A 22,698-nucleotide genomic window follows, 5' to 3' on the forward strand; every position below is an offset into this window, starting at 1 on the left:
ACCTACAAAATGTACTGCTGTCTTCATGATGCATTTGAATAGCTTGTTGCAACAAAATCTAGTCAGGCATTCCACCAGACTACATGAAGCAGAGAAACAGTTAACATGTATCAAGTTGGACAGAGGCAACCTTTTCCTTGCCAGTGAGACGGTCAGATTGCATCTGGATATCACTCCAGTCTTAACTACTGGCAGCCAGTGAGGCACTTGTTAAAATACAATGGCACAACAGAGAAGTTTGAGGATTATGATCCTCAGTAAGTGATCAAAGTATCTTTGGGAGGCATCCAATGCTGACCATATGTGAGCAGAACAGACTTCCACACATGCAATAGGGCATGCCCTCTCCCCCCCAGTCCCTCATGTGCACCCAAAACCTGCTTCAGAGGTTTGGGGCACCCTCTGGAGCAGATCAGCGGGGTTTGGGGAAGCTCTATTGCACAAGTAGAAGTCTGCTCGTACAACATTGGATTTCACTCATTTTTCACATACATGTTCTGCTAATGTAACATTCCCTTTTGAGAGAGATTGCAGTCATTCCAACACAATCACATTATTCCTTTGGAAATATTTTAAACATAGCAGAGAAGAGTTTTTATAATTATAGCTATATTTCAATGTTCTATGGGAATTTTTACTGAACCGATTGAAGATAGCTCTCTTCAGCTCTCCAAGCCTCCAAAATGCCGAGTCGTTCAATACCTATTGCCTTTTTAACGGAAGACAGATTTTATTGAGCCAACTAGAAGGCAGATGTGCTTAATTCCTTTGTTCTTCATCAAAAAATGCAGATTATATTTACAGACAGTTGTACAGAGTTTAAAAAATGGTCAAAATTAAGCTAACTGATTTCAAAGGGCAGAGTTTAAGTGCATGCTTAAACTAACTCTTCCATTCAAACTTATTTACCACTAGTCACAGTAACTATTCATAATTAATATTGAAAATGTACGTCAATAAGTTTACCTGTACAAACCAGTGGACTCTGTGTGAGGAGGAGAGCTGTAAGGAGAACTTACAACTCTACATGATTGCAGGAAACACCTAGATCTCTTATGTCCTGGCTATCTACAAAGGAGCAGAGAATGATGTGAAGCAATTTATCCTTGAGATAAATTGGCAAATTATAACTGAAATGTCAGGTGCTACAGCATCAAACTTCCCATAATTTCCCATAAGAGGAACATATCTGTTCTTGTGATCCTTGGAATGTAGAGCTAGAAGCTGAGGGAAACTACATCTTTATGTTCAAGAATGGTTTAGCCCTTAAAAGTTCCTAGTGAGCTCTGTTGCATCATGCAGAATTTTTTTCCCCAGGCTAAAAAAACAAAAGAATTACATCACAATGATAAGTCCTCTTAGATAAAGAACTGGATCATATAGAACTCAAGTAGCCATGTTTGTAAATTGATATGCAAACTATTTCATCTTTTCTTTTAAAAAAGATGATCTATACATGAAGCAAGCCTGGCAAATAAAATATCCATGCTATGGCTTTAGTACCTGAGTTTAAGCATACATTTTCAAACTGTTCGTCAAAATATCTCTTACAAATTATGAAATGTGAATGTTTTGTCTGTTTATATCCACCAAATGATAAGTACTCTTATTTTAATTTCTCTCATTAGTTTATTAAAATGAGCACTATGACAAGAATGCATGCTTAGTCTTTTGGGGAAAGAGAACTGCTTAGTTCATCTAGTAAGGTAATAAGAAAAGTAGTCAGAATCTTCAAAATTATATTTTATAAAAACCTGTTCAGATCACATAAAAAAATAACTGCATTGTGTCCATCATAGTGAAACTTGCTTGCTACGGTTTAACACAGGGTCGGACAGAGATTAGATTATTAGCAAAACTGTTCACAATCTAAAGCTGCTTTAACAGCACAGGAGCACAAGTCTCCAAAAATGTATTAAAAACTTGTACAAATAACAAAAAGTGTTAGTGGCTTTTCTAACTGCATACCTGCTACACAGTTATGCTAACAGGAAGTGCCTGGAATGAAGAGTCACCATCTGTTTGTTTTCCTTCTGCCATTTCTGCATTCAAGTTGCATATTTCTGGATGGCCATTTCTATCTTGTGCTGATGCAATCTCCTCCTGGGAGCCCGACATAGCACTGCACAGCATATCCTGATCTTCTGAGACAGCTGTATTGGGCCTACTACTTTCTGCCCCATTGCTGCCACTTTTCTTGTCATCAGCATTATCTAGCTGCTCAACTGATTTTAAATACTGCTGGAGAAGACTATTGTCTTGCTCACTGTTGAAACTCTCTTTACAACATTCCACGTGGTCCAGTTGGATCTCTTCAGCTTCTGAAGGGCCCCCTGAAAGAGAATCTTCACATGGTTTGACTGTTTCCAAAGAATTCTCTAAAGAGGTCTCACCATTTGCTTTTGCTACATTTTCTTCACAGCACTGAGAGTCATTAAGGCAGTTCTGGTCAGTCACACAGGAATGGAAGCCTGAGTCAGGAAATTTTGGTAAATATTTCTGATGACAAGCCTCAGCAGCTGAAACAAACCAGGTTGAGCTATCAACAGGAGAAGGTACTTGATTTAGTCCAAGTGGCTCCATATTGAGCTTGGAGGGACCCAAAATGCTTGATGCAGGAATATCATGTTGCCAGATAGTACATAGATGTGGGTTCACTGAAAGTTGCCACTCCTGGATACGTCTAACCTGAAAATATCACCCCCCAGAAAGGGAAATGTTATTTCAGTAAAAAGACATATATGCACATCACATATTGCCATATTTTCAGTTTCATATGAAAGATCCATTTAAGTTATGCATCCTGTGTGAAGTGTCCTTTAAGCGGTAATCCTATACACGCTTCCTTGGGAGTTAAATCCCACTAAACTCAATAGAAGTTACTTCTGAGTAGAGATGTAAAATTTCCAGAAATTTTGAAGCCATGGGAAAAAAAGGTTTTTTTCAGAACAAAACGAAAATTTTCAGAAAAATGCAAAAATGCAGTATTAGCACTTTTTACAGATTGAAAGTCACTTTGTTACTTCAGGAACATAAAATGTGATTATGTACAAGTTGGTTTGGCATAAAATCATCACATTTGGTATATTAAAAGTACATTTTTGCTTTGTGATTTGTTAATGTATTTTATTGGATGTTGTAACTGCTGTTTTTTGTAAATTGTATTGTTTTTATTGATGTATTTTTATATTTGTGTTAATTTTTTTTTGTAAGCCGCCTTGAGGGCCTTTTGGCCAAAAGGTGGGGTAGACATAAACAATAATAATAATAATAATTTTATTCAAACAATTATTACAAATTGAATTTACTTTTTAAAATTTTTACTTTTTTTGTAACGAATGGAGCTATAAGCTCCTGAACTGTAAGGAACCTCTTTCGTTTTGCCAGTTTATGAGGAGCAGGCTAAAAACATTTTTTTAAAAAAACAGAAGAAACCATCAACATTAGTAACAGAAAATTATTTGTCTCTGCTAGTCCTCCACAGTGTCAAGCAGACATAAAGTACCCATACTCATAAAAAGAACTGAGAAAAAGGGGGGACCAAGATTCAATGAAACATTTTGTTCATCATGCTAAAATAAAATATTCCATAATCTATTTTTTCAATTTTTCAGAAAAAAACAAAAAAGCTTCGGGGAAAAAACCATTTTTTTTCTGAATTTTTCCAGGCCTTCACATCTCTACTTTTGAGTAGATACGCAAAGGACTGCACTGTTTGTCAAATAAGGTATTCAACGTGTCACATATTTTTCTTCCATGTATTCCATCTTGATTTTTATTAATACAAAGTCAGAAAGTTATTTAGTGATAAAGATGTTTACCTCATTCCAAAGGAATTTGACTGCTTCCTCTTGCACAACTCTTTGAAGCATCTCTTCATCTTTTTCTTTTCTTAATCTACAAATAGTAAACTTATAAATATGATTTTATAAATCCATTCAAACATATTTGCTGCATTGCTTTTATTTATTTTATCAGCAACTGATGGGACTCTGCCCTGATCTGCATGAGTGAACATTTAGAACTTGTTAGAAGTAAAAACCTTATTTTTATTAAGAAACTGTGAAGACAAGGGATCCTGTAGATTATTTATCCTGTGTAGATAATTACATTAATGCAATTCTTCAAAGCAGATCACATCTTCTGTTACCTCTGAGACCTTCTGAAGCTGATGGGCTTTTTCAGTTTTTTCTACCTTGCTCCAAACACAAAATTAGACACAACATAGGACAAGAAAAATCTTTATCAGCCAAGCAAGATGCAACAGCTATACACTTCTACTGTGCTAGTTACATTGTTAGCAGTTAGATAGGTTAACGTTTATATCGAAGATCAAACTGTATCAGTGTCATATCTGTATTATTTAGCTTGAAAATGGCAGCCAACTTACTTGTTTACTTCTTCAGTTAAATGCATAATATGTTCCTGCATTCTACAAAGTCTAATTTCATAACGCACTTCCTTGGCTCTGGGATGGTGGTTCCTTGTGTAAAATCCTCTCCAACAGGCTTGAAGCTTGGTGGCTGCTCTGTTCATTTCTTGAAGCATATCTTCCTTTTGGAATAGAGTAAAGGTTGCATCAGCAGGCAGTTCTTCTGGAGATTTGGCAGGGAGAAAACTTTTAATTACATTCTCTTCAGGAGTATGTGATTGCTTGAGGTCACTGTACTCAACATGGTCTTCAGAGGATATTTCACAACTGTTAATGCAAGCAGGTAGAGTAATGGTGGTTACTGACAAACTAGAAGTGGACAATATTCCTTCCTCTTGATCTTCCTTTTGAGTTTCCACAACCTCTGCTGATTTGATGGAACCCTCTCTAAGCCCCATAGAAGTAGTTTTCTGCATTTCTTGCTTGTTAAGCTCTTTCATAAATTCAAAGTCAGCATTCCCCACATGTTCTGTCTCAATACTGATTCTGTGAAGTCTCAATTCTGCAGTAGTAGGAGACATTGGAGACATTCCTGGTGCAACAGGCATAAAAGTGGATTCTGAGGACAGAAGACTGCTGTTCAACTTGTCTTCATCAGTTTGTATGTCATCCAGATACAGATCTTTAGAAAGACTTCTTTCAGCTTGCACTGATGATGGAAAAACATTCTTAACTGCATAGGAATGATCATCATGTGATTTTGTTGCAACCCATGTATTTTTTTTGATAACAGGTTCTAAAAAGGAGAATGAGATAAGCACTTATTAAGCAGTATCATGATCATATATTCTTCCCGCATATACATGAGGGATCCCTGTACAGCATTATCATTATTAAAAAAGACAATGACATACAACAGTCAGTACTTTAAAAGTGTTCTTAAGCATTCAAAGAACTTCACGTAGCGTTATTTCAGTAATCCTCACATGAACCCTAGAGCAGTGGTTCCCAACCTTTATGAGTATGGGACCCCCCTTTATAAGCTCAAAAGATTTCTTGACACCCCCCCCAATGCTAATTGTAATTTTAGCCTCTGTTAATTGAAAAAATGCTGCGTGGCAAAATCACATCTCCAAATATCTTTTTCCATAAAAAGCTCCCTGCAGACAGGGAGGTGTTGCTTTCTTTTCTTAATGCAAAGGTTCATCCAATTAGTATCCCCCTCCCCCCCCACACACACAGTCTGAAGATGTACAGTCCTCTCTCCCAACACCAGTGGGTTACAGTGTTGGACTAAGATACAGGTTCAAATCCCCACCCAGCCATGAAGCCCACTGGGTGATCTTAGACCAGTCACAGTCTCTCAGCTTGACCTATCTCACAGGGTTGGTGTAAGGATAAAATGGAAACAGGGGGGCTATGTGCACATTGAGCAACTTGGAGGAAAGGTGGGATATAAATGCAGTAATAATTAAATAAATATATTTCAGCTGCAGTATGTGGACCTCAGTCAACCTGCTGAGCTTATAAAATATAATAATAATAACAATAAATAAATAAATAAGAAGCAGCAATGTGGTAGTGGGGGATGCTAGATTGTGACGACAAAAGGGTGGATAGATTGAGGTTAGTGCTTTTAAGCCTTGGGATGATCATCAGAACTGATGACGTAGTTAACGTGCACTCAGGGAATATGTTATACGTAAGGGTGTTGTCAGCAGCTGTAATGTGAGGAGACACGAGTCAGGGATAGTAATCCTTCTTCCTGGTAGCTCCACGCTCAGCCTCGTCTGCAGCAGCAGTGGGGAGTAGACGGTGTCCAAGGAGTGAAGACTTTTTTAAAAAATTTAATAAATAATTCATTTCTTTACTGTTTGCAGCTCCCTCTGGATTAGATCACGGCCCCCAGGTTGGGAACCACTGCCCTAGAGGACAGGTCAGTGTCATTATCCTCACATTACAGACGAGAACTGAAACTAAAAGACAGCCTGTTAGCATTGCATGCTCACATCCAAGACATTTGCATTCGAGGACTCCACTGATGTGTATCTTGCAATTTTGCAACATTGCACCATATGTGCCCACTCGAGCACTTTGATTTGTGGAACAGGCACTGTTACAGGTGCTACATAATACTTGTTCCACACTTGCAAAAAATTGTTCTTTTAATCTGGCAGCACCTATTCTTTGGAACTCCCTGCCTATTGACATCAGGCAGGCATCTTCACTGTATTCCTTTTAGCACCTGCTTAAAACTTTCTTGTTTAGGGAAGCCTATCCAGACACTTAACATGTTGATATGTTTTAATCCTTTTAGTTAGTTGCTGTTTTAAATTCTTTTAATTACTTGTTTAATTGTTTTATTGATAATTTTTAATGTTTTTTGTAAAACGCTTAGAGGGTTTTTGCAATCAAGCGGTATATACATTTTGTTTAATAATAAATATTGTACTTGGCATTTCAAGCAACAAAGCCATACTACTTGCCAGCCACTATTTTTGCAATGTAAATAATTATTATTCTGTTCAAACCCAAATTGGGACTCGGTTGTCTTTGAATAAATACAGTGTAATAACCTTTGTGGCAGGCAACAGATTCTGGCTCAAAAACCCCAAAGATCACATCTGTGTGGTTACACAAGGAAACATGCATATTCATGCATGTAACATGCAAACCAAGACATATGTAGATCTGGTAACAAAAAAGGTGTCTACCCTAGATAGGCTGGAACCTAGCAACTGTACTTAACAACAGTAGACAGAAACTAAGATTCTCTTGCTCATCTTTTTAAATAGATCTAATTGTGAGAAGAATCACAACAAAGAAACCAGGAGTCAATGCTGGCCTTCCATTCCCAGCACAACCCATAAATTAACCCACATGATATATCAGAATTATTAAAAAGGCAATTCAAGCAAAGCAGAAAGGAGCTCAACACATTTTGCAGCTTCTGTATTGGCTAGGAAAAAGAAGAGAGATCCGTCTCTTTGGAAATCATGCTATTGCATAACAGAGAAAAGGCACATCTTTGCTTTCCCAGTTCCAGCTACAGTACTGTTCAGAGCCAGCATACATGGTCATGCATTGCCAATTTCATATTACATACCCATCTTTCAGTAACCCAGAGTCTCAGTCTTCATAGCTCCCTTTCCTTTCACTTCCAGTTCCAATCTCTCCCCTTTCCTAGTTTCATTCTCTCAAGTCACAATGGACTGCCATCCCCTCTCTCCATCATGCTGCTATTCTTTACCATGTTGGCTCCAAGCAAATGAAAATGCTGGCTATTAGTTTATTCGATAATGGGTTCCATTATAAACAGCATTATGGAAGCCATGGTGGATCTTACCACTTTCAGTCATGATTTGTGGCCCATGGACAGGGCTGTTTGGCTCACTGGTAACAGGCAGCCCTTTATGTAAAGTTGTGGATACAGATGGCTCATCAGCCTGGCTTTGGTATATCAGTTGCCTCTGGTGTAATCTGAAGATAAAAATTAGAGACTGGTTTGTTTCACTAAGTTAAACTAAATCACTGAAGCAGAATGGTTCCAAAAACCAAACGTTTTTTATAGTACCAAATTTAGCAAAATGTGAGCAAGGACCCAACAGAGAAGGCTTCTGCAAACCAGCTCGCTTGAGAACAAAATAAAATAATCAACTAAATAAGTAAATAAATCACAAGTTGATGGTGCTGGGACTAAAGCTGCCAAAATTAACAGGTTATCCTTTTATTGTTTCTACCACAGAAAACAATTATGTTTATTAAAACTACCCATTGTTGATAAAAGATAATGTTCTTACCTTTGCTTATGTAGAATTTTTTCCAGTTTGGCATCCTCTGCAGTTTGGAGCCCAAACATACTAGTAAGAGGGCAAACACTGGCAAGATACTGTACTAACTGAATGTGCTGGCCTGGCCGAAAAGATCTTCCCTTTCCTTGGCTGTAAAGCCATTCTGCTTTCAAGCTAGAGGGAAGAACAGCCACCTTGAAAAGAAATATTCTTGCAGAACATTGCACAAAGCAATGTACGATAAAATAAATTTACAAAACTATAACCCAAATTGAAAAGAAGTAGATCATAACTCAGAAGAAATAGCAGTGAAGTGTTTAATGTAGGAACAACATGATAAACTAGGAAAATATAGTAATTATCAGGGTCATCTACAGTATCCAAATCACTAAGAACGTGTACCTTAGTTTGCCTTTTCCTCTTCCCTCCTAATCCATTTTCCTTGTGTGTACTGTCTTTTTAGATTGTAACCCTGAGGGCAGGGACTGTCTTTTTAGTGGACTGCAAGCTGTTCTGGGAACTTTTTTTTTTTTTTTTACTGAAGAGCAGAATAAAAAAATATTATTTAAATAAATAGTGAAGTCCCTCTGAACTAAAGGACGGGGAGCCTCTACACTGGGGTGGGGAACCTGTGGCTCTCCTGGCGTTGCTGGACTGCAGTTTCCATATTTCCTGACCGTAGGCCATGCTGGCTGGGGCTAATGGGAGCTGCAGTCCAACAGCATCTTGAGGGCCACAGGTTCCACCACTCCTGCTCTCCACCAAGCAGACATCACCTCTGTAAACCATGCTGGGGAGTCCACTAGACAGCCAGGTGGGGGGTACATTAATGGAATCCCTCATTTTGTCCACATCCCCATCACAAAAAGCACACAGTCACAACCCTTCAGCTCTACCCACAGGATACCCAAACGGGATGGTACCTTAGACAACAGACACATCCCCCTTCTGACCTTTCTCCTCAGATTTGTACAAAGGTGAGTATTTGCTAGAGTAAATTGGACCAGCGATACCCAGCCAGGTGACATCAGCAAATTCTTTCAGAATTAAATACCTGTAGGCTGCTCAGAAATGTAAGAAGAGTTTTCCAGAAAGACAGTGCAGAAATGTACATAAAGGGGTTAAACAGTGTGCAGGACTGCTAAGGTCAGCTCACAGCAGATGCGGCTGGCGAAGGGCAGTGTTAGCTATAAAATCTTGATAGCTGAAGCACAGAGTGTGGGGGTGTTACTAGGAGTAAGGAGAAGCCAGGATTGCATTACTGTCTGTAACTGCTAGTCAGTAAAAGACTCTTCAACCTATCACGGACTTTGTCTATCTGTCTTGGGCATACACTTGGGTGCAACCGGGTACAACCGGTCTCGTGCATATGCTGGAAATCACCGCTACAACAATACCAGACCACTGATGTGCTAGCAATTGCCAACCTGACATTCAAAAGACCCAACTGAGTGTTGGAGAAACAGTAGGCCTAACAGCCTGAGTCCCCTTAGTTGAGGTTAAGACGAGACAAGAGTATAGCACTCACTACGTAAGCCTGTATGTCTACACTCAAGATGTCCCAAACCCGCACACTGTACTCCCCATAACTGGAATTGCTAAACCACTTCCTGACTAACTTCCATTACAGTATCCTACTGGGAGAAAGGGCAGGATATAAATCTAATAAATAAATAAAATAGAGCACACATGAAGTGTGGCAAGATAAAACAAGTATTAATTTATTTACTTGATAGACTTTCTGAGGCTTACGCCCCATTTAAAGTTACATATTAATTAAGATCACCACCACAATAAAGGATATCGATAAAACAAAATGAAAAGTAAAGCATGACAAATACAGCGCCCAATATGGACCCTCATCCAAGGTTTTGCTGCCAAAGCCTGCCAGTATAGAAGGGCTTTTGCTGACCAACAGAAAATGGCAAACCACTTGAAATTCAAGGTGCAAGCTGTTCCATAATCTAGTGCGGCCTTTGCTCTGATTCCTATCACCCTCCTTCTGCTATAGGTATGGAAGGACGTGGTTCTTTAGGTAACCTGGTCCCAACCCATTTAAGACTTTAAAAGTGACCAGCGATGCTTTGAATTGTGCCTGGAAGCAAACCGGTAACCAGTAGAGCTACTGTCAGAAAGGTGTTATACAATCCCATTGGCAACCACCCACCAATATCTTTGCTGCTTCTTTTTGTTCCAGCTGAAGTTCCTGAATACTCTTCAAAGGTAGCCCTATATAGAGCACATTACAGTAATCCCAAATGGATGTAACTAATGTATGTGTCACTGTAGCCAGATCTGACATTCTCTGATCCAGCTGGAGGCAGCTGGGGTACCAGCAAACTTGAACAAAGGCACTGTTGGTCACCATTAGCACATGAACCTCTATGTGGAATCCTGAATCCAGGAGTACCCTCAAACTACAAACCTGGTTCTCTGAAGGGAGTACTACCCATCTAAAACAGGTTGAAGCCTACCCAGAATCCATCTCCCTTTTGACCAGGACCATGTTTATCTCGTCTAGATCAGCCTTCTTCAACCTTGGGTCCCCCAAGGTGTTGGACTAAACTCTCCCTGTCCCTGACTATTATCTAAGTTGGCTGGGGATGATGAAGGTTGTAGTCCATCATCATCTAGGGACCCAACTCTCGTGTGGACTAAGCTTCAATTTCTTAGCCCTCACCCAGTCCATTACTGCTTCCAGGCCCTGATTTAGAACATTAACAGCTTCCTTGGAACTGATGAAATGAAGAACTAGATCTATGTGTCATGCCATATACTGGCATTAAAGCACTCCAAATTCCCCAGAGTAAGTTACAGGGGGGATAAGAACGATCCCCAAGGAATATCATGCACAAATGACCAAGATGTCAATATCACTTTCTGAAACAGACCCCCATGAAAGGACTGGAACCACCACCATCAGAAAACAGTGCAAGCAGTCCAGAAAGATATTATGGTTGAGAGGTTTAGCAGAAGCAATAGGGACATACTCTCCCTTTCTGGTTCCCTGAACAACAATTGTCTGCCAAGGTGACTAAAGCTGTCTCAATCTCAAATCTAGACCTAAAAGTGGATTGAAATACCACCACACACTCAAGAACGTTGCCCAAGAATGGCATATAGGAGACTGGGAGGAAGTTATCCAACACACTGGAATCCAGAAGTTTTTTTTTCTCCCAACAGAGGTTTCACAACAGCCCCTTTAAACCTGGATGGTAATCACTCCTTCCTTCAAAATGGCATTTACCACTCCTCTTACCCACCCAACCAAACCTCTCTGGCTGCTTTAATCAGTGATGATGGGCAAGGATGAATGAACTAATGGTTGATTTCATACTACAAATATCTTGTTCACATTCTAAGTTTTTAATAATCCATCAAAACCAGACAAGGAGCTACCAAGAGTACATCACTAGGATCTCTATGCTTATGACATTTAAATCAAAGTGGATGTGGGTGATTTAATGCTCAAAGTGTCTAACCAAGTTGTCACAGCAGGCAGCTGCATTATCTAACTGTAACTGGTCCTCAGTTTAACAGACTCAGAATAGCTCTGCTGGATGACTCTGTGCAGATGCAATGATAGTGGAATAAAATAATAACAATAGCAGCAGCTGTTTGAACATTATAAGCAAAAGTAATTGGATGTGCAATTAATTTTAATTAAATACAAGCATACAGAATAGTATGCTACTACAGTTAATCAGATTCAATCCATGATCTTAAGTTTCTCACCTTTCTTTCTGAGAAATCACATAGCCGTCAAGGACTTTAAGATTGAGACACCAACTGACGATATATGGCCTATAATCAAATCCTGGGATGGAAGGTGTGGCCATCACACAGGGATTGTTCATAACTGACAATTGCTCCAGCTCAGTAAGGGAAGCCAAGAATGAAATCTGAGAACAAACAATAGCTTTACTGATAAACTGGAATTTCAATGTTTGGCATTTACTTTCATGGGGTAAACAACAGCATGGCATAAGCAGTCAAGTTTTATTTATACACAATGAGTTATTTGAGGGGGGAAAGAACAATATCATTTGACTTGCTTCTTTCCATCCATAGAGAAGCTCTTTTTTCATTTTTTGTGTGTCTCAAAACCTATATTGCTTGTAAAGGAGTTGGAACTTTTCAGAGACTAGCTTCACAGTGCAGAAATGAATGCTACTACTACTCACCACCATGCAAACTATATCCCTGTTCTAGTTCAATTCCCTGTTCATGAACAAAACAGCATGTATCTAAGATATTCTTGAGATATCTATCAAAGGTTTTTAGCCTATTGAACTGGAACTATGCACAGTCATAACCATCTTGATGTCTCAAAGCAGAAATGATTGCAGATAGTTCTTAATTACAAATTATTCACAATAATCTGATATATATGAACCCAAAGTTTTGAAGACTTCAGAGTTCAAACACAGACAACCCCAGTCTATACCTGAAATTGACTGCATCATTGTCATGGAGAAAGGGCATTTAAAATCTGGATAGAGGATCAAAACAGAATGCTTTTAAAATAGTCTCATAAGGACATCTGATTATTAGGAGATCCAGAAATTTAGCATTCTGTCTGGCTGCTGCAAAAGGAGAGAAGAGACAGTGGGGCCCAACTGCCATTTGACCCTTCCTCACCCTCTAATGTCTCTTTTTAGCTGCAATTCCACATGGTACTGCAGAAGAACAGATGGGACAGCAAGACCCACTCCATTCACTCATCTGACAGACTGGCTGCCATTTGGCTCCTTTCCTCCCTGAACTGTTTCCATTCAAGCTGCTAGTTATGTCTAACATTAGGAACTGGTACCTGAATTTACTTCCTTTCCTCTTCCCTCCCCATTCCCTTTTCCTCTTGTGGTACATCTATTCTACTGTAAGCCTGCAGACAGAAACTTTTTATCCCTTATAAAGTACATAAAGGACTATACAATTGGTAAATGTTGCTGTTATTAACAGATTCAGGCAGTGAGACTGTATAACAAAGGAACGCAATATTAATTACAACAAAAAGAACCTGTCCCTCATAGTGCTTTTTGTCTTCCTGGACTAATTGTTTAATGGCTATTTTTTATTGGTTTTCGGAGCCCACATCTGCACTGTGCCACCAACTACTTTATGTAGCATCCATAAACAATATGGGAAGCAAGTAGGAAACTAAAAATGCAATGTATGAAATTTAGCTGAACACAAGACAAAACTGCAAGTAAAGCAAATAATGCTTTACCGTTTTCAAAAGAATTATTCAATTTTGTTGAGAAATGTTATTCTTACCTCATTCAAGTCTCTGATTTCATTTTCTGCCAATGAAAGAATAGCCAGACTTTGAGGTAAGCAAGCAGGTGCTGTACGTAATGACGTTATGATATTCCCATGTAGCAACAGAGTCTTAAGAGGCAGCAGAATGGGAGGAAAATGCAGCAAGTAAGCATTTGTTTAAATAATTACTTTGAACATTCAAAAAAGGGTTATATATTATTATTAATGTAAAACATCCTTTGACAATAACAGCTTTATAACACAGAAATGTAAAATGGCTGGCATCAAATGCTCAAAACAAAAATAACATCTCAAAAGAAGTATTTTTAACCATGTACTAAAAAATATTTATCTTTGGTTTAAGTGAAATGCAGTGGGGTAAGTCCTGGGGAAGTTACTTACGCTTTAGTCTCACGGAAACTAATGGGACAAGTTAGTCATGACTAATAAGTCCCCTTAATTTCAATGGAGTTAAGTGTGACTGACTAGCTTAGGCTCCTACCCTGTTCAAAAGTATTTATAGCTCAGAAGTCCAACATTACATTTGAAAGTGCTATACAATACCATCCTATTCATGTCTACTCAGAAGTCCAAACTGAATTCAATGGGACTTATTCCTAGGCAAGCATGTATACGACTACAGCCTTAATAAAGAACAGCCCTCTCGTCAAGAAAATACTCCAGTCCAGCCCAACCAACAACTGAACAGCATTCACCTTTAGAGATAAAAGCTTGGAGATATCTCCTATCTGGGATATATTGTTGTCGGACAAATCAAGATGTTGAAGAGAGGTACAGCTGCTGATCTGGTCTACAGTCTACAGGAAGAGAAAATGATTAGTAACATTATGAAGCTTCATAAATTATGCATGTCTTTCTCAACAGACCATCTACAGAACAAGATTGCATCTGCTATAGATATTGCTCCCCACATGTAACATTATCTTAAACTAGCACAGAATTAATATACTAGGATAGTCTAGAATCCCACAATGAAAATAAAAATCAACAGTCAGAAAAATAGATCAAATTAGGAAATAAAAGCTTGCATACTTTACTGTGGTTGCATTATTCTAAGAGATTTAGGGCTGGCGGAAGTTGGATGCAGCGACACCCCCCCCCAGCTGAGCTGGCAGGCTCCTGACACCACTGGGCTCCAGCAGCAGATGTCCCCCAGTGCGGCTGAGCCACAAAGCCACTGGGATCCTGCCAATGCCGCTGGGGACAGCCAGCCCAGCAAAGAGAGAGCTGGCAGAAGCCGGCAGTAGCTCAGAAATGGGCCATGGTGGGGAGGAGCCACAGGGGGAAAAGGTCTTTCACAAAATCCTCCTCGCACTTGGAGCCCTTCCCCAGGTCCCAATCCAGCCAAAATCTCTGCTGGGCAAAAGGCCAGCAGAGTAAAAAATTTGTAATGGGCATCTACATGGAGTGCTTACTCCCTGGGAGCCCAGTTTGTGGGAGCCGGCTTACTTTCCACTTGTGTGCACAGCTCCCAATGGAGTTGGCACTCAGACGGGCCGGTGGCTCCTGAGCGGAAAGTGCATGCCATGGAGCTTTCTGCTGGCTCCTCCACCACCGCCCCCCCCCCCCGCCAGCTTCCCACCATTTGGATTGCTCTGCCCAGATTTAACAGTTTTAAAAAGTAGGATTGAGGAGTAGAGCTAGAAGGTGAAATGGGATGAACACAGGGACAGGAGATGTACAGGGAAGGAAACAAAAAAGGACACATAAGTAGGATCAGGATGTTATGCAGACAACACCAAGACCACCTTTCATTTCTGAAACCATTGATAGGCTGGACTTTATATCCTGCTTTTCTCTATAAATCTTCAAGGTGGCTCACAAAAAGAACTATACAATACCATAAAACAGAAAGAAAAACAACAACGAAACAAACAGCAAACCAAGAGATTAAAAAAAAGTTAAACTATAGCAATAAAATATAATAAAACTCTCACAAAAGCCTTTTATGCGGCCGCCCCCCTCCCGAACTTAGGCCAGGTAATAAAGTCAGGCCTTTAAAGGTATTTTTAAACCAAAAGGGTTTAACATCACAACAGAAGGTCAATGAGGAGGGAGACAAAGCAGATCTTTTGGGGGGCGCGGAGAAGAAAAAATCCTAAATCTGGGTGTGGTAACAGAAAAGGCCTTTCCTTTGTTCCCATCAAATGTTAAGTTCAGAGTTGAAAGTAAGACCTCTTAGGATTCAGGCAGAGTCATATGGAGGAAGCAGTCCTTCAGAAACAAATAACACAATCCTGATTTCAGGCTCTAGTCGGAATCCTAGTGCCACATTCAGAACCAGCATAAATTTTAGGGCACTTTTCAAAGGTAACTCCAGGTAGAATGCACTGCAAATAATCCAGTTGTGGTTTAACTATGGAATAGCCGGATCTGCCTTCTCCTGAAATAGGGGTAGTTGACACAACAGGCTAAGCTGAGTAAATCCCACACCCCCACTTACAGCTGTCACCTAGGCAACAAGGTTAAGGTTGATTCCAGAAGAACCCAGGCTATAAACCAATGGGTGATAGCTGAGTTATATTCAGAGCAGACCCACTTAAATCAATGGACATCTGTACTCTATACTTCCATTCAGGGGTCACCAACTTTTTTGGGCCCATTGCAAACCAGAGAAACTATTGGGGGACCAACATGCACATAGCAGCCTATTGTACTGGCTACAATATAATGCTTCTTTTAAGCCCAGTTTCTGCAGGGAAGGGGACCCTGTGGGCACTAGAAACAGCCTCTCCAGGCACATGTCTACCCATAGGCACCATGTTGGCAACTCTTGGCTTACTTGGATATCCAACTGTGTTTTCAAGGAGAGCACTACCCATCCAGCACAGGTTAAATTCCTATTTCCAGATAGGCTGTTCTACTAACTGGAAACCGTCTAACTTATATGGATTATTCTTCAGTTTATTAGTCCTCATCCACCCCGATACTAATTCCATACACCAATTCAGAATTATGGAATCATTCATGTGCTGGATATACACAATTTATTTCCAAGAATTAAAATTGGTTTGCAGATGATGCAGTGATCCAAGATTGGGCTTCTGCCCAAATGGAATTTATAGGATTGACTTAACAAAGAAGTAGTCAATGGACAATCCTTTCTGGCATAATGGTTTCGTGAATATGTACCTGGGAAATCATTCTGCTTTGCAGATGACAAATGCTGAAGAAAACCTGGCTAATGAGATTCTGAAGAGTGACTAAACTAGACTCGAAAAAACAGATTCTATGAACATGGTGTGATTGGGGCTCACACATCTTAAATCCCAATCATAAATTGTACAGAATATAAAAAATATCTCAGCTGTTTTACCACTGTTTGACATTGGAATTTCTATCACTGTTTATCCAACACTGTATTTTGAAACATTTGTCTTTACTATTCTGCTCAGATATTAAATTGGATTCATCCCCCACCCCATTTATCTTAAGTAGGAGAAAGTTGGACCTAGCACAAGAATTCTTAGGTGATTACCCAGATATAGATACAATCTGAATATGTGTGTGATATAAAAGTTTACCTTCAAGTTATTTCCTGCGAGGTTCAGCCATTCCAAGTGCACCAGATCCTTCAATCCCTCTGCATAACCAATACTGTTGTGAGGCAAGTTTAATACTCGAAGCTGAGTCAGCTTTGCTACACCCATCATCCGCACCAGCCGATTGTTGGCTACTGACAACTGCAAAGGAACAAAATGATAAAGGCCTCACTGAAACTGGAATCCTATAACTGTTTCCTAGGAGAAAGGTCCATCAACCTCAAAACAGCTTACTTCTGAGTATAGGATTGCTCTATTACTCAGCAATACACAAACCAACAATGATGTAAGATTGGCTTTTATTTGAAAGGTCAAATTAAGACCTTTATCATACTTTTCACACATAGGCCTATGGAGGCTTACAATGCAACACTAAAAATAGTAAAGTAACATAAAAGAATCCTCAGAAACAGTATTAAACGGCAATGAAAAGGGGTCTCGAATATTAAAAGCCATTTAAGGCATGAGAGGGCAGACTTCTCCTGTCGTCTATGAGAGTAAAGGCAACATCAGGTGTAAATGTCTGAAGAGAAAGTTCCAAACTGAAAAGACCCTCCAATAGGTATCTTCCTAATGTCAGAGGCAGGAGCATCCAGGCAGGAAGGTTCATGTAGGATCATTAAATATCCAGGTCTCAAGCCGTAAGAGGAACATAGAAGGCTGCCTATACTGAGGCAGACCATTGGTCCATCTAGTTCAGTATTGTCAACAGTACATCGACTGGCAGTGGCTCTCCAGGGTTTCAGGCAGGAGTCTCTCCCAGCCCAACTTGAAGATACTGGGAATTCAATTTGGGACCTTCTGCATGCAAGGCAGATGCTCTACAACTGAGTTACGGCCCTTCTCCTACAGACTTCTACTCTGTTAGGTAATGCTGAGCGATGCTCTGAAGGTTAACAGAAGAGACTGGATGGGTTTTTTATTTTTTCTATTATTGAATATTATACAAATTTGTTATTGTGGGGTGCTTTGGCAACTTGTACACTCTTACTGAGCTCAACTGGGGGCAGATCTGCATGTGTGGTGGAGGTGATTACCTCAGACGATGGAGTGGAATGGAAGAAAGACTTTTGTCAAGTAGTTCTGAATCATGATTTAAGTAAGCCTGTCTTGCGGGCAGAAATGTTTTTCTGTCTGGAATGTGGGAAGCAGAAATGCTGACAAGGTCTTAGTCAAACCAAAACAATGCACTAGTGTGAAGAAAATACATGCAGCTATCAGAGCTGATGACCTTAGTGAGTCTTCCTATGCTCCAATAAGGCTTGGGAATCACATTGATCCCTAAAACAATAGAAAACTGTTCTGCAGGTGTTTATCCCATGACTTGTCATTTACCAATATAGAACTGAAATTTTAAGGAGAAAAAAATGGGGCATCAGAAAAGGACAAATCAGAATACAGAAAAGTTGGGGTATCAATGGGGCTAAAAAAAGAACTGCACTCAGTCCTAGAGTTCACTTCTTTGCTTAACTTCAGTTTTTCTAATGGATTTTTGCTTGTTCTGAGGCCTCTGGAGACAAGCTTATCCTTTTGCTTTCTCTTTGAGAGAAGGAATTTTATGCTTTGAGCATATCCTCCCCTTCAGTTTTTGAATCCACTCTTAGCTATTTTCTGTGCAGCCTGTTTGGGCCTGGATATTTGGTTCATGAACAGTTTTGAATAAATGCAGTTTGTATAGGTTTTTATTTCTTCTGAAATTCTTCTCATTTTCATTTTTCTTTCTGTTCTTTCCCTTGTGAGGCTCAGACGTCCCTATTCCAATTTTAAGCATGTTCCCCTCTATTTTTATCTGAGCTTATTTCTCACTTGGAAATCTTTCCACATGGATTATACCCCCCCCAATCTTGTTTGGTCACCACCCTCTTCACCCACTCAAGCAAAATAAGAACCTCACTTTTATACAGATATCAATTACAAATAAAATCTGCTTCCCTTTCAGAGAAAAATGTATCTTAACAATTCTGTCATCCTTTGGAATAATGTTTATATTGCAACCTGTTCTTAGAGACAGTAGCTGTTGTGTGCAAAGGTTTGACCTGCCATAGGAATCAGTGACGGACAGGCAAAACATTTTCCCTTCCCAACTATAGCTACGAAGCTTGGCTCTGTAAGACTGCTATACAGAAAGGCCTGAACAGAAGGGAAAATACACAATAGTTTCCTATTGGAGATTCAGAACTAAAATAGAGGCTTTCAAAAAGGAACCTGGCTAGGTCAATATGTGGTTTGACATGCCAACAAAGCAGGAACTGGGATTAGGGCTGCGACCCACACAAACCTATATGGGAGTAAGTCCCACTGAACCCAAAGGAGCTTAACTTCTGAGGAGACATGTATTGGATTGCAGCCTACGTCTATTATGATTAGACCATTCAAACTACACCTCCAGATCAGAGAGTTATTCTCACCAATTTAATGAGAAGGTGGTTGCTGTGTGACATTTCTTGATAACTGTTGTAGTTACTGTCAATTAAATGTTTGGGTTACTATACGGAAAATTTTTATTTTATTTTATTGCACGTTTGAAGTTAACTTGCAGATTTAAATGTACTGGTATTTACTTTCTCCCACTGCAAGAATTTGTGTAAAAACCCATTTTTAAAACATCAGTTAATTGCTCAAATGTGGGCATTTATCTGTATGCAAAGCTGGGGACTCCAAAACCTTCTTGGTTTGTATTCACTGGTTAGCAACCCTCCAGCATGAAGTTTCCTGAAAATCTATAGAACAAAAACATTTCAAAATGTTGGAGGTTAAGCATATTTTTCCATGCTTTTTCCTGTAAATATAAAGGAGGATAACACAACAAACATACCTTGTTGTTTGTATTAAAGGCATATGCAACTAACCTGCATTAAGTTTCTGCAGTTCTCCAGGTGCTCCAATTTAATTAGCTGGTTTTTATCCAGAATCAAAGTATGTGGATCTGCATCACAAGATACAGTGGGTCCCAATTTTTGTAAACCCTGGCCCGACCAATTAATTAATGAACCTATGAGAAAAGAAGAAAATTTTCAAGTTAAAAAGAAATTAACACTGAAAAATCAGAGGGAAAGGTACAAAATACTCCCGTTAGCATATCAATTTAAACTATTAAAATTTAAAATAAACTATGATTTAATGTGAACACTTGTTTCAATCCACCCCCATTCTTGCTGCTGCCATACTGCGGAGGAAATAAACCAGAGGATTGCTTCATGTTGCATGCAAACCAGTGCTTGAGGTTCATTTCCCTCAAACAAACAATGACTGGGAAGCCAAGGCAGTGTGGTAGCAGTAGCCAGAGCAGGGGAGAAGTGATTCAGGAACTTTTGAGCAGCATGCACCAGCACACTGCTTGTTCATGTTAAGCCACACTTTATTTTTATTTATTTATTTTTATTATTTTATTTATATCCTGCCCTTCCTCCCAGCAGAAGCCCAGGGCGGCCAACAGAAGCGCTAAAAACACATCAAAACATCATAAAAACAGACCTTAAAATACACCAAAACAACTTTAAAAACATTTTTTAAAAAGCTTTTAAAACATCTTTTAAAAAGGGTTAAAAGGGTTAATATATATATATATATATATATATAAAATATTAAACATATTAAAGAGCATATTAAAAAGCAATTCCAACACAGTTGCAGACTAATGTACAAACGCAGTTTAATGTACAAACCAGCTCAAATGTGGTAAATTTTAATGTTTTCCTCTATTTGAGGGAAGATTTATCATATATTTGGGGAAAAGTTGGAGAATGCCCATCATAAACAACAACTTTAGCAATAATGTTAAAATACTCATATCTTGGAAATTGCTATGAATTCTTACCCAATTCTGTATATGTGTATTTAAATGTAAGAGTGATAATGGAGAAAATGAAACTTTCTCTACTTAGCCAAAAAAAGCCAGTTAGTTTTGGTATCAAGAATCATGTTCTATCAGTCACAAGAAAACGACTATGGTAAGCCACCAATGGCTTGGTTATGGATGGCCTGCCTCATTCACCTTGCTACTTTCTGGTAGGTCAATCTGCTTTGGTGGAATGCAGAAAAGAATAAATCATAGCAAAGGGCTGCTCTGAAAATTTAACTTTCTCCCTGAGGAGGACTGGTGTGTTAATACATCAAGAATTGGCATGGTAATAAAATATATTCTACACCTGTTACTTTCTGGCTTTTACATCTTTTTGGTGTCTGATGTGAGCTCTCATCTAGCAAAACTTACTTTAAAAAAATTACAAGATACTTTTGCAAATGTAAAAGAAAATATATATTAATCCCTTTCCTTGTTAAAGAAATACTGAGTTAACTAAGACATATCATGTTATATAGGTTTCACTTCACAAACTGAAAGCTCTTGTAGTAAGACGACAAATTAAGCTGGAATCCTTTATTTCCTTATATGGTAATAAGCCCCACTGAATTCAGTAAGACTAGACATACAGGATTGCTCTAAGAGCACAATCTTAAATACAATTACCAGGGAGTAAACCCCATTAAACTCAGTGGGATTTATCTGCAAGTTCACATGTGTATCTCCTTATGATATACAGTAGTGTTGAATAGAGTGATCATTTTACAAGAACACCACCAATGCAGCCTTTTGGAGCCAAAGGTTATGCAACATTATGAATATGAAAGTTTGACACCCTAATTCAGTATACTTCATTTGTGGTTATATCCCAAAGGTATTTCTGCAACATACTTTCCAACTTTAAATTTATCTCTACTCCCAGCTGTTTAGAGAAGGCTCTTGACACTCAGTGGCTGACACGGTCAGATGCACGCTATTACCATTAAGATTTAACAACTGATGCTCAAGCCTTGACATTCAGCTCAGAAAGAACTAACTGTAACGTAACTCTGAGTTTTAGCAAATTTCTCCCAGCAAAACCTTCCCCCCACCTCTAACCAACGTTGATAATTAATACCAGGACATTTGTCAGAATACTAGCTAAATGCTAGGAATGAACGGCACCAGGACCCCCAAACCATTGTCTTATGCGATTGTATGGTACACTGCACCTGACATTAGACACCCACTTTATGTTCACATACAGAGAAGCCACAGAAGAAAATTTTGGAAACAGAGTGGACTCGTTTTCCTTTTACTGGATTTTCGTAGCAATGAAAGGACAACAGAGATTCTAGCTCCCCTTTAAACGTACCAACAAGGTTTAAACGCATTACGCCCACTCCTCAAAATAAAGGGGGAAAGGGTACCCGCAGGGCCCTCTGGGATTTATAGTCCAATTCCAAAATAAACTTAGGACATTAACCAAGATACATTTTGAAAAAAAACTACGGCTCCCATAAGACACCGGGCGCCCCCCCAACAGTCAAAGCGAAGTACCTGAATATCTCTCATCGAGTCTCCCCAATTTATCTACGGCACACAGGAACTATACCTACTGAGATCCCCTGCCTACCTTCCCTGTTGCCCATGGCTGGCTTAGCCGTCTCAGCCCTCGCCGCTGATACCCCCGCAACTGCCACGGATGTCGCCGCCATACTTCCCGCTTGCTCACAACGCTAGGCAACCGGGCGGGCTCTGCACGCTGATTGGGTGGTTAAATCTACATAGAGAAAAAACAATTTTCAGAAATTGTATATGAAAATAGGACGCTCTAATGAAGTCTGGCCGTCACAAATAGTGATTTTTGAGCATTTTTAGGAATAAACGAGCTACTGGGAAAAGCGCACCACTTCCCATCATGCACCA

The 22,698-nt window shown here is 39.4% G+C and overlaps 1 protein-coding gene across 5 annotated transcripts; it reads right to left on the minus strand.

Annotated features, from left to right (window-relative positions):
• Positions 1-1,725: 1,725 nt before the first annotated feature.
• Positions 1,726-22,694, minus strand: CEP97 (centrosomal protein 97). Of its 5 annotated transcripts, XM_061628159.1 has the most exons (12): positions 22,680-22,694; positions 22,406-22,552; positions 19,838-19,980; positions 16,971-17,129; positions 14,142-14,243; positions 13,441-13,554; positions 11,899-12,065; positions 8,173-8,337; positions 7,719-7,852; positions 4,391-5,168; positions 3,822-3,897; positions 1,726-2,688 (listed from the first exon to the last, which is right to left on the minus strand). In XM_061628159.1, the coding sequence occupies exons 2-12, from the start codon at positions 22,485-22,487 to the stop codon at positions 1,972-1,974; spliced, it is 2,637 nt and encodes an 878-aa protein (XP_061484143.1). In that variant the 5' UTR covers positions 22,488-22,552; positions 22,680-22,694; the 3' UTR covers positions 1,726-1,971. The 5 variants fall into 5 exon arrangements, with proteins under 5 accessions (XP_061484143.1, XP_061484147.1, XP_061484144.1 ...); XM_061628163.1 differs by lacking the exon at positions 22,680-22,694 and having other exon boundaries at positions 22,330-22,417; XM_061628160.1 differs by lacking the exons at positions 22,406-22,552; positions 22,680-22,694 and adding an exon at positions 22,145-22,242.
• Between the last annotated feature and the right edge of the window lie 4 nt (positions 22,695-22,698).

This window comes from Rhineura floridana, chromosome 5 (assembly GCF_030035675.1).
Source record: "Rhineura floridana isolate rRhiFlo1 chromosome 5, rRhiFlo1.hap2, whole genome shotgun sequence".
NCBI lineage: Eukaryota > Metazoa > Chordata > Lepidosauria > Squamata > Rhineuridae > Rhineura > Rhineura floridana.